A 13410-nucleotide genomic window follows, 5' to 3' on the forward strand; every position below is an offset into this window, starting at 1 on the left:
GCCAACTGTATACATTTGAATGATTCATAAGTAGTCCTGATATACCATGAATAAATCTGATTTTGATGGAAACTGTCATATTTAAAGGTTGTCATCTGAAGAACTTAGAAAGACTAAGATCAGAAAGGTTCAACAACTAGTTCATCATCCTTGTTAGGGGGATTATACGAAGTTTACCAATAAAATAAATCCGTTAGTACTGGCTTGCCAAACATAATGGTCTGGGGTGAACTGACACTGCAGCGTAGACTTACCACAGGGGCCCACAATAAGATATGCACATTGGACACATGCATGTTTATTCCATAGTTATAAAATATTGTTACTTCATGCTGGATATCATAAAAATGACCTGAAATGCATTATTATATTAAGAAATATTGATTCATTCACTGGTATTGATACAACAGAATTTAAGTCTAGCATGAAGTAAATCAAGAGATTAAAAAAGTAACTATGCTCGAAGCATAATAAAATAATAGTTAATATGGTCAATTCAAACGCCAATAAAAATGACAAGTTGCAAAGAATTCCCAAAGGATCCAGGTAAACAAGAAGGCAAAAAAGTTATTCAGGGAGAAGACAGTGGAATAAATTGGGAAACTGGTGTACCTGGATGGATTTGTCTTAAGTCTCCTAAGAGTCAAGTTAGTTCCAAATCTGAGTTCTACAGTTCTACCCATTGCTTATAGTAAGCATTATATCGATGTCACCATACAGACTCCATAGCCTTCCTTTCTAACACTCAGTGCAATGTGCTTGCTGATCTAAAGAAAGGAACGATGTAGAGGACTGTTCATGCTAAAGCACAAAGGGTCTCAGTGCTTGGGAGTGTGTATGTGTATTTTCCAGATGAACCTTCTGAAGTAGCACGATGCGTGTAGGTTAAGACTGTCACCAAACAATGTCCTATATTTAGTTTTCTTAAAACTAATCACTATAAATAAAAACAATCCATTGAAAAGCTATGAAACTTAACCCAGGCTATAGATTTTCCAGAAAAACTATTTTTAAAATAAAACCTCCTATACCCACAGGGTAAAGTACAATGTGTTCTGACTGTGAATTCTCTTTTGCAGTAATGTATTTGCAATGCTCCTTCTATTCTTAAAAACTATGCAAATACCAGAGGGGAAAAATGAAATGATGTAGCCAACCGCTTTGGACTTCTTCCTGTAAGAATCCACATGACCAGGATTAGGTAGACATTCAGATGTAGGAACCTATAAGGACACTCTGTAAGTTCTGTGTATGTAGGCATTGTGTAGATAAGGTTGGATCGGTGTCTTCACATCTAAGGGATCCTCTTCTTACTATTGAGTACAGTGCATTCTGTGGGCAGAGACGTTGATTAACAATGTGTGTGAACACATCTAATGAACCTTTTAACTGGATGGGAAGGAGCTCTGAGGTCAGGGCTTCACCTCACACTGTGGATGTCAGAGTCAAGTATTCTTTGCTGTGGGGTGACAGCCGGGAAACTGAAAGGCATATCAGCACCTTCGATCTCTCTCATGGTGGACATAGTTTTGTACTTTGCCCTGCTGACAGCCGTCAGAACTATGTCTAGACTTTTCAGATGACCCCTGGGAGGAAAGACACCTTCAGCTGAGAGCTACCAGTCTGGAGATGCTCAGCACAGCAGAGGAACTCTTCTAAGTGAAGGGTATATTTTGGTCTTCGAGAACCACATTTGGAAACAGAAGACATTGAAGCCGGATTAGCTGGTCCCTCTGCCTCTCAGTAACTTGAAGTAGTCAGACACGCAGAAAAAAAAAAAAAAAAAGGTATGGACATCTCATTTCTCATTGCAGAGTCTTTGCCAAAGTTTCATTTTCTTCAATCACCCTTATCCTGGTTTATGTCTTCATGCCCAGCACACCATCTGGATCTTTTTGACACTAAGTGTGCTCCATGGAGCAGCCTTTGCCTCTCCATGTACGGCAACTCAACTTGCCCAGTCTGGAAGACAGAAAACAGCAGAGGACCCAGCAACTATCTGTTCCCTGTGCTGATTCCCCAGCTGAGACGTCCTTTCCCAGAATCATTAGGGTCTTTTATATGCCTTGAGAATAATTCTCACATGTTCTTTATAACCCCAGCTTACTCTGAACCTCTTTAACCATCCATTATTCTGACCTTGTTAGAGAGAAAGATGTCAAGAGAAGTTTCATCAGCAAAACACTGTTTCTTTTTTTCCTGATCTTCTGATGTGTGATTCCTTTCTTTTTAAAAATAAATTTGATTAACTATTTTATTTATTTACATTCTAAATGTTGCCCCCCTTCCTGGTCCTCCCTCCATGAGTGCTTCACTCCATCCGCTCCCCCTTTGCTTGTAAGAGGGTGCTCCCCCACCCACACATACACTCCCACCTCACCCTGCTAGAATCCCCCTTCCCTGGGGCATGGAGTTTCTACAGGATTAAGAGCAACCTTTTCCCATGGAGGCCAGACAAGGCAGTCCTCTGCTACATATGTCATGGGGGCCACGGACCAGCCCAGCCCATGTCTGCTCTAAAGCATGTTTTCTTATCTGGGTACGTATGTTATTCTCTGAGGCATATTATAGTTCTCAACACTACATACAACGGAGACACCGTTGATGTCACAAGCAGCAGAAGGGTGGTCCAGGCATTTGGTGGGTGGAGCTACGATGCTACTTGGAAGCTGTGCACAGGACATTGGCCTATGGCAAAGAATTATGCTTTCCTACACAAGAAAAGTGTTGTCAATGGTGAGAGAGCCTGTCCTACAATTTAAAAAAAAAAATCGTGCTTTTGGCATTTTATTTTGTAGCTATTTGACTCATGTATACAGAGGAACAACAAAGGGAGAGAAACACTCGGGGTTAGAACATAAGTTTGGGATCTGGGTCAGCAATCTAGGTTAATAACAGTGCTGTAGCCTCTTCGTGCCTCAGTTTCCTCACTTCTCAAAGCACACTAGAGGCAAGCCATACTTCAAAGGAGTTAATGAGCATCCATGAGTGCTCGTCAAGTGAGGCGAGCTTCTCAGTAGCGGGTTTCAGAGAAGTTAACATGGTGATTAGGCCATTATTCCCAGAACTAGATTGTCACTTAAAATCAAGTAGCATCTGACTTCAGAAAAATTGAAATGCTAAACTATATTTTTTTCTAATCATTCTAAGGTTTATCAATTCTGAGATGAAGCATTAAGCCTGATAACCTCAGACTTTGAACACCTGTGTTTCCCAGTTTTCATTTTCTCTTGATAACGGGGAGTGGTTAGCCCAGAGGTGGCACAGTGAGCGGAGCAAACAGACCCTTTGGAGTCCAGCACACCTCGAAAGCATTCATTAGTGTGGGGATGCGGTCAGTTCTTCTGGCTCCCTGGGCTTCCATTTTCATTAGCGTAAAATGAGGAGAATTACACTCATGTCAAATCATTAAAATTAAAATGAGTTAATGTGTACAAAGCACCTGTACACAGTGGGTGCCTAATACATGCCATTTTCTTTGCCTTCCTCTGTGCTTTCTGTAGCTCTAGACTGTGGCTAAGCATGTTAACTTGGGGCTGTAGACAACGGGCAGCCATTAGTGAACAAACGGCTTCAACCTCTCCCCTTACAAGGTGTTTCATAAAGGCAGTTTAAAGTTTGCCTGATAGAAATCCTTTCTTTTAACACTTCTTTTGACTTTTCTCTTCTGAGGCCAAGAGTGAGTAATAGAACAGCTGGTTGCAGTTGCCAGAGAGGACAAGAATCAGTGATCAGAGAAACCATTGAGTGCGAAGGGCCATGGGCTCCAACTCTTACTTTGAAGTTAATTCTCTCTCTCTCTCTCTCTCTCTCTCTCTCTCTCTCTCTCTCTCTCTCTGTGTGTGTGTGTGTGTGTGTGTGTGTGTGTGTGTGTCTCATAAAGAAGTCCACAGGGAACATGTACAATTACATTGGAGTACATTGGCTTCATTCTCTGGTCTACAAAGATGTTTTCAATGACTGCTGTGGGCCCTGTGTGTCTTGGTTAGGCTCTGTAGATCATTTGGACAGTCAAGTTGAGCCAGAGAGCAGAGCAAGCTTGTGGGTGAGTCATGCCAGGGCAGAGCTGGTAAGAGACGTGCTCTCTGAGATCCGGACGCCAGCTCTCACATTCGGCGGCGGCCGCTCTTCCACTGGCACAGACATAGGTACTTCAGCACGCGGAGTCGAATTTCCTGACTGCCTTTGCAGGACTGTGCTCTTAAGCACCTAACCCGTTGCCTAGAATTCAGGCACTTAGCCAAATCTAAATCTTGAGGCAAACATCCATGGACTTCAGTGTTATAGAATAGCTTCCATGCATGTCTTCCAAATGCACTCGGTAGCAAGTTGTTACCTGCAATAACCTGGAGGGAGCGCTCTGTGGCCGGTTAAACTGAGGCCATTGCATAGTGAACCCTCCCACAGATCCTCTCTAGCATGACCAGCCTGATGAGTTTTGATGTGACTAAACACATTCACCAACTAGCCAGCTGTTGGTAACTTGATTAACCTCACCCAGACCAAACTTTCCTGTGTTCGATGCAATAGAACATCTATTGATCCCTCAGAACTAATAATGCATAGAAATCACAGAAGCAAAGCACAGTGTTTAGCTTATTGGAAATAACCGTATGGTCGATTGCTTTGTGAATAACCCTAAAATCAATATCTAATCACAGATAGGCTTTCATCCACCAAATATTTCAGGATATGTCTTCAAACGGTCCATTCAATTCGTATAAATATTGAGGGGAATTAACACTAGCAGTAAGGACCCCCAAGACGCATTTGCTTGGAACTGAAATACAAGATTCTTCCACACAAAACAAAACAAAACAAAACAAAACCCTGTCTGCTTGGACACAACTATTCCACTCAAATACCAAGACAAATGCAGAGAAATCTCTACTTCCCTGCACCCACTCAAAAGAAAATAGCATACAAGATGTAAAGATCAAATCTGAGTTGTTTTTGTATTATCAGTCTTCAGGCGTCTTTCCTCACGGGTTCTAGCCATTTCCAGATGATAGGGCCATCTCCAGCATGAACCTGTAGGAAGAGATCTCTGCACCAGGATGCCTGTGCCGGTCTAAGCCAACCTCCACGGAAGCCATAGCTCTGTTAGCTTGTGATGTACTCTCCTGTGACTCGCAATAAGAACTTTCGTGGTTACCTAAAAACATAAAGCAGCTCCATGGAGGAATGTCCTCGCTAACAATAAGACATGTGCAGGGTACGTGTGTGAGGAAACCTAGCGCCATTGCTGGGGGGAGTTCTGTCACCCACACCATGCTGGCTGGCACACGGAAGGCCAAAGGTTTGCACTCACTTGGGGGCAAACCTGATTGATACTGTGCATTTCAGCAGAGTCACTTTTAAAAGACTATAAGGCGGAGTGAAGCCAACCTGTTAATATTTTTAGAATGTAGCTAACTATTTTTCTTGAAAATAACATTTTTCCTTCCTTCCTTCCTTCCTTTCTTTCTCTTTCTTTCTTTCTCTTTCTTTCTTCCTTTCTTCCTTTCTTTCTCTCTTTCTTTCTTCCTTTCTTTCTTCCATTCATTCATTCATTCATTCATTCATTCATTCATTCATTCATTCATTCTTTAGACTGTGAATCACTTCCCTTAAGCAGAATGGGTGGGGGCATTTGTTTTAGTTTATAGCTTCAGGATTTTAAATGCAGGTAACTGGTCTTCCTTGTTCGAACCTATTCCCTAACACCCAGTGCTGTGAGCCTGACATACAGTAGCCACGGGACCAACGTCTGTGGAGTTATTTAATAGCAAGAAAGCAACATCAGAATGCTTTTCTAAGACTGGATACCCCGTTTTTTGCTAACAATGACTATAGCACACTCTGCTGGCAGATGATGAAACTACACTACAGAATGAGGAAAAGAAAAAATCAGCACTGAGAACATTTTCTCAGAGTTTCTCTTCCTGGTCCACATGTCTACATAGAAGGAGCATAGTAGGGCTGTGATCGTTTATGCTATTTTATATGTCTTGGACATGGTGTATACAAAATTTACAACAAATTAACTCTTCTCTGAGGCATCTGGGAAAGGCAGTAAATAACGAAAACTAATGCAGCACAAGAACTGGACGGATGGACCTTCATTGTGACCATCTGTCAGCCAGTAAATTATTCAAGGTCTATATCCAAGAAGCATCTGGAAAGGAGGCACAGTCATGGGAATTATCCTGCTCTGTTAATCTTGTTAATATTGCAGATTTGTTCTTGTTATGGCGAGGATCCTACATCATATATATTTGTACTTAAAAATATCATTTAATATCCCCCTGAGTCTATTTTTGTTTGTACCGTCTTCTTCTTGCCTATAAGGCTTGTTAGGTTATTTTCCTTCTTTCTTTTTTGTAAGAAAGAATATATTTGGCTGCTCCTTCCTACTTTATCCCACCCCCACCTCCATCCCCACCCGCCCCATGGTTCAGAAGCCGGTGGTGACTAAGGCAGTCTTAGAGTGACCTCTGGCTGCAGCATGTACACACAGGCTTTGAGCTCAGTCCTGAAAGCCCTCCAACATCATCTTCCCGGCGTGCAAAGGAGGATATACTAACAAGCATAGTAAAAATGATGCTGCTTGCTTCACCTTTCAGTGTCCTTACAATCTGGAAACGGCTTTCCCACCACCTAGAAACAATACATCAGAAATACCCTCTCCAAAATAAATTGTATGAGTCTATGAAATAGTCCACCAGTTTACCCTGTTCATTGTAAATATCTACCCTGTAAACATTTACCCTACGAATGATGAAAGACCTGGTTTGGGAAAAATTATTTCACGTTCTTATTTGGATGAACACGATGTGTAGAACCAGTGACTAATCAGAAGTTACCTCTGGGGAGGGGCAGTGTTCCCTGTGGGGTCCATGGCCTGAAATTCCAGGATATCTGAATTCACTTGCAAAGAAGGGTTTATGATATAAAGGATGGTCTTGCGGCTCAAGTCCTTCTGGCTAAATTGCTCGTGGATGAATTCACCTGCAAGCAAGAAATAGATTATCTCATGGGTGATGAAATCAAACATCACTTGAGAATTGATAAAAACCACACTGCTGTTTTGTTTGAAACAGATTTAAGGATCAGTGCTGGGATTCTATTCAGCCTTGCCTAGCATGCACGGAACACACCCCAAATCCTGCATGGTGGCATACACCTGGAATCCTAACACTTGGAATATCAAATTTGAGGCCAGCCTGGGCTACCTGAGACCTTATTTTTTTTAAAGCCATAGTCCATTTAAAGAAAATTAACATGATTGCATCTATGTTCAAGATTCAAATTTGATGGACTCAAAATTATCTTTAAATTTGCTTTGCTTTAGAGATATTTGCTAAAGAGAAAGGAAACATGGATTTAATAAAACTTGTCACCTCTGCCATTCTGTTTAATGAGGTGTTGTGATCATTGCCTTCCTGAAGCAGAAATAATATAAAATTTAGCAAAACCATTAGGGGTAAAAAACAGACATTTAAAATAAAAAGGAGCTGATATAATTGAGGATTCATACTAGGAGAAAGAACTTAGTCTCAAATATTGATCTCCCCCTGGCACTGTGTTCTGAATATAAAAGAACATGAAAACAACACAAAACAAAACAACAAGTCTGTGAAGAGTTAGCTGCTGTGTCGGGAACTTCCCTCCTTACGAGGATGGATTAGGATTCAGCTTCAAAGCCCTATTAACGACCATATTGATTTATAAACTGAGTCTATCAGCAGCAAGCGGGCCTGCCTGCGCTTAATTGAGTTCCTCTTTGGCCCTGCCAGCAACTAGTAGTTTAAAAGGAGGGATTACAGGGGTTGAGAGGGAAAGTACCTGTTGTCGTGTTCTCCAGACGTCCATGCAACGGGCCTCGTAAAATCTTAAAGATGATCTGGTCATCCTCTGTGTCAGGGTCAGACGCCTTTAGCACATGGGAAGTGATGTAAATCCCATAGCAGCCATTTTTCAAGAGCCCCACTTGAGAAGGGGAGTGCAAGCGTGTGATCCGAGGCGCCTTCTTATCCAGCTGGTCCACCTGAAGCATCAATAGAGCGTTACACAAGGACTTCTCTCCCTGTGCTACACGGGGTTCAACAATGGGGAGCTCCTCAATTTACGGGTTACTTGAAGTCCTTATCTGTTGATTTCTGCTAAAGCCTGTCTTGTCCATCCTGCCCTAACAAATACAGAGACGAGGGCAGAGGCTTACTTTCCACCATAAACCTTCACCCAGATTTATAATGTCTCGAGTCTGATTTTCCTTATAATATTAGCTTTATGAAGGGAAATGCTGTATCTTCCCACCCAATGCCCATTTTTGCACATGGCATGATGCCTGAACCATGGCAGAAGCACACGGAAGATGCTAGAAATGACCCAAGAATTACACGGCAAGTTTAATGTTAGCACCACAGAAAGATTTGCTGTGTTTAATGAACTACATAAAGAGAATCCTAGGTATTTACATGTGTCAAAGACCTTTTCCACAGGCCTTTGCCCAAATGCCAAAAGTGTTGAATAGAAAAATTGAAATAGTTTACCATAAAAATTACAAAAGTGGTTATCAATAGGCTATGAATTGTTCTACTAAGGCTGAAGACCATGGACTCAATAAATGGACTAGATATTTAAGGGTAGTGGATTGGGTAAGGCTGTGGGGACAAGCTGACTAGCCAGATGAGCTGAACTAGCAAGTTCCATGTTCAACAAGAGAGATCCACAAACATGATTCCACATTTATAACCATGCATGCACACACACCACACACATACACATGCAAAAAAAAAAGGTGTGTCCATGGTTTCTGAATTTGTTGTAGATGATTATTAAAACATCTTAATGAATTTGGATCTGAATATTGTATGCTAGGATTTCCAGCACTTCAAGGCTGGTGGGATGTGGGGTGTGAATTTCCTGATGATCTCTGGGAAGAACCTCCCAGAGTCATGGTGGCACGAAAGAGGAGAAAGGAAACTATGCTAAGCTATACTAGGATCCTCCCAAACTCAAGATGGCTGGAGGGAGGGTTGTGGTTTTTACTTTGTTGTTGTGTTTCTCTTATAAACCCAAGTGTTACAAAAGTAATGAAGATCTGTTGTGGTCAATGTTTTTTAAAAATGTCTCACTACACAAACTCTAGGCACATTGGTCCCTGTTGTGCCTCTGGCCATGGTGTGGTCAGATATACTACATTTTGCTTCATCAAAAGCAGGTTGTTGACTTGGTATACCAGAAGGTTTAAAACATTACAGGGGAAGACATTTTATTTTTAAGAAAGGCTCTGTCTATCTTACAATAACTTAAGGTGTATTTGGTGAAAATCCTCCCAGACATGTCAGTCCCAGAGAGTAATGGTAAATCCCTTTGTCTCCACACAAGCCTTGTCCCTTTCACAGGAGGACTGCATATTGTGACCATCTTGGGTATGTGTGATTTCCCACAGAATGAAGGTCATGTGTGCCTGCTGCTATTGATCAACCACACCTTATCTACCTATCTATCTATCTATCTATCTATCTATCTATCTATCTATCTACCGTCTATCTATCATCTATCATCCATCTATCTATGTATCTATGTATCTATGTATCTATGTATCTATGTATCTATGTATCTATCTATCTATCATTTTTAGTTCTTCCGTCCTGTAGATTTTCCATTGATTACTCACGGTTATTCTTAGAACCACACAGAACCTGTTGGTCCATGCTTGAGTTACTTACCTCAGTCAGTGTATTATTATTTGGTACCATTCAATAAATACTGTGTTGTTTTAACAAAACAACTCTAGGAAGCAAGACATTGGGAGTGTCCTCTCTCCTACACTGCTGGCAGGGCCAGCTGCTTCATAGGACACTGCTTGATCTCTCTGCTCTGAGAGACCAGGTGTTCAAGGAAATTTGGGAACGAAATACTTAGGTTTTCCCTGGAAGTGTTTAACACAAGGTTGGTTTGTTTGCACAAGGGATATCTTACATTCGTGATGAAAACTAAGGTTTACCCAACCCAACAGACAATGTCTGCAACTTCAAAGAGTGAACAAACTCTTGGACTAGCTTTACTGTTAGAGGAAACGCTGTGGTGGAGAAATCTGTTTTAGTTCTAGCACATTCTCTCTACTCCATCCCCATTTCCATTTCTGGAGTACAGGAAGCAGCTGTGTTTGCATGTAGAATTTGTAACTCTTTGAAACTTTCAGGAAATAAATCCAGAAAAGCATTTTTCAGTAGACACTGCCATGCCTGAGTATCAATGACATCAACACCATCTCCCCAAGTATCTACAGCCTTCACGTGCCGAAGACCCATCCACACCTAGAGAGCCCGAAGGTTAATTCTGTGACAAGTGTTCTAGGCCACAGGCCTGGATTGACTGGCTAATGTAGACTGAGTGAGCCTTGTCCAGTCCACTGCCAGTCCAAGGAGAGAAGACTGGGCTTCTCCCAAAGGAATAAGAGCTTTGTCTCTCTCGCCTTTTTATTTCCCAGGCTACAGCACGACCTTGGCTGCAAGTTTTAGTCTACTGGCTTGCTTGCACAATACATCTTAAGCATGCCGAGGTCTATAGTAGCCTGAGGCAATGTCTAAATCGTCTTGTGCCCGTGTGCCTCTCTGTCTCTCACAGACACACACTTTCTGTCTCTTACACTCTATCGATCTGTATCCTTTATCCACATGGATATATGGATAATGTACACAGAGGCTAAAGAACAAGGAGAAAATAGTATCTCACTAATCGGAGGGTGTCCTGAAGGAGAGACAAAATCCCTTCTTTGTTGCTGTTGGTTGAAGTGTGCGGAACAGGGTGAACCCCATCCAAGAAGAGTACGCGTTCAGAGCGCCAGAACATACTTGATGTGTTTTGACTGGAAGATGCAAAACACTCTGCCCTCCGAGAATTGTTGAGCGTCTACAAATGTGGCCGTATGGAGCCATAGGAAGGACACAGAATTTGGAATCAAACAGACTTGACGTCTTTGATCAAATTATTTAACTTCTGATACTCGGTTTCTTCATGTATAAAAACGTAGACAATAAAACCTACCACATAAAATGTTTACGAGAATCAAATGAGATTTATGCAAAGCATAATCTGGTCTTCAGAGAACCATTTTAAAAGCATGCAAAACATGTAAGAGCCAGAGGAAGGGACTGTAAGAAAGGACATGTAGATGCGACAGGGCCACAGCACTCGTGAGTGCCGGGCAGTTGGTGATATGCACAAGACTGGACCATCCACATTTCATCACGGGTCTGGGAGGGACCACAAAACTAACTCCGCCACTGCTCCCCAAAGTCCTGTTGGCCACTAGTTAACAGTTGCTAGAGGAGAGAGCATTGTTTTCTTCAGTGATGTAGCTGTTGGTACGCTCTTCGTGCTCCGGTGAATAAACTTACGTGAGCAACACTAATCAAACTCAGCGGGCCTCACACACACAAAGAAGATGTTGGAGAATAGTTTCAGTGGGAGGGGAAGGGGATGAATGGGAGAACGGGGAATGGGGATAATTAAGACCCATTATACAGTTTATATATTAAACTGTCTAGGAATTAAGAGTGGAGAAAAGGTGTCTGTAGCTGTTGCTACTGTAGGCGCCACCATCAGCTCCTGGGTGACGCTGCTGCAGCCTTGTAAGTTACAATGCCAGGAGATGACATCCCTGACTAAGCAGAATCCTCAAGGCACGATTGTGATTACAAACGTCTAGTGCGTACCTCAAATATGTCTCAGGCAATGTGTGAGCGCCTCGGATAACCTAATCTTGTTTAGTGCCACCACAGTCTGCAGGCATGCTTGTCAAAAATTGGGAGGTGTGATAGTTTGAAGGAGAACGGCCTCATAGGCTTGTATATTTGAGTGCTTAGTCCCCAGTTGGTGGACTGTTTAGGAAGGATTAGGAGGTGTGTCTTTGTTGGAGGTGTGAGCTTGGAGGATTCAAAAGTCTATGCCAGATCCTGTCTTACTCTCCCTGTCATGGGCTTGTGAGTCAGGATGTAAGCTCAGCTACTGCCTCAGGACCATGCCTCCCGGCTGCCATGCTCACCACAGTGATGACACAAACCATGTGTCTGCCATACTTGCCTGGATAATGAAGAGAACGGGCTCTTTCTGAACTTTCCCATCCACAACGAAGCCTTGGTTCTTCCTGTCTGTGGCCAGGAAAGTAAAGCAGTCCTCCTGGGCACCGCCTCCTGCATGCTGGTAGGCCACAACCCTGCTGTCTACATCTTGCTGGGTGAAGTTGTGCTGAAGTACTTTCCCTCTCAGGTAGAGGTACCCGTGGCGCGGGAGCTGGACCAGAAAGAAGGTTAGGTTCTCTGGAGGTGTGTCAGGGTCAGTCAGCTGAAGGTGATCCGTGGACAGCAGGCCCATGGCCCCTTCCACAAGCCTCAGCCTTCGGTTCCTGGTCAGCACAGGCAAGGCACTGTCCACACCCTGCAGTGTGATCTCAAACACCCCCTGCTGGGTCTGCAGTCCATTGCTGATGGTAAATCTGGCAAAGAGAGGCAAGGCAGTCTTCAGCATGGGCTCTTGTGTCCCCATTGACTGGAATGAAATAACACACATACCTTTACTACAGGACACACCACATTGAGACTCAAAGGAAAAGCGGGGATGGGATTCCTGAGGAATGTCCTTCTCTCATTAAACCAGCTGCTAGACAATATACACATTGACCATGCTACCTCCAAGAGCATTTTCCCAACACCATTAATGCCCTTCCTATGATGAAGGCAGGTTCAGTGTAATCTTTTACCTCAAACAGGAATTTCCTGTCCATCTGGACCCATCGTGTGAGTACCTAGTGTGCGCTCAGATCGTTTTAATATTGCAATAATATATTTTCATGGAATGTAGAAAACAGAACTTTAAACACTACAGTATGATGAGACACTGAATAGGATAATTTAGTCTAATTCATATATTTTATGCTTTTTTCAGTAATGGGTGTTGAATTCAGAGTGCTAATCTAATGCTCTACCACTGTGTTATACTCCCAAACATCTGCCCCCCCGTGTGTTTGTGTGTGTGTGTGTGTGTGTGTGTGTGTGTGTGTGTGTGTGCCACAACACCTGTGCAGAGTCAGAATTAACTGTTTTCTTCAGTGATTCAGCTGTTGGTATGTTTCTCAAGCTCCGATCAATAACCTTATTGGAGCAACCCTAATGAAGGAGTAAGAATATATGGAGTATGTTTATTCTGGTGTAAAAAACTGTAATAGTATATTTTACTGGAACATTAAATCACATTAAAAAAAACCCTCTCTTTTAACTAGGGAAAGTGTGGCGTTTATTTTACAAATATGGCATATTCGACCAGAATTGGCACTTGTGCTCTAGGATTTGAGGAGAGATGATTTACTTCTGAAGCCAGACTGTGAACAGCCTTCCTGGGGCAAAGGTCTCAGGGAAAAGC

General features: G+C 42.5%; 1 protein-coding gene across 1 annotated transcript in view; it reads right to left on the reverse strand.

Moving 5' to 3' along the window:
- Positions 1-13410, reverse strand: part of Frem1 (Fras1 related extracellular matrix 1) — a 148264-nt gene that overhangs the window by 26804 nt on the left and 108050 nt on the right. Inside the window, exons 25-27 of the mRNA NM_001411535.1 lie at positions 12076-12487; positions 7828-8029; positions 6846-6990 (exon numbers count right to left, since the gene is read on the reverse strand). Of these exons, the coding sequence (NP_001398464.1) occupies positions 6846-6990; positions 7828-8029; positions 12076-12487 (759 nt within the window). The remainder of the gene's footprint in view (positions 1-6845; positions 6991-7827; positions 8030-12075; positions 12488-13410) is intronic.

Source organism: Rattus norvegicus, chromosome 5 (genome assembly GCF_036323735.1).
Source record: "Rattus norvegicus strain BN/NHsdMcwi chromosome 5, GRCr8, whole genome shotgun sequence".
Classification (NCBI taxonomy): Eukaryota; Metazoa; Chordata; class Mammalia; order Rodentia; family Muridae; genus Rattus; species Rattus norvegicus.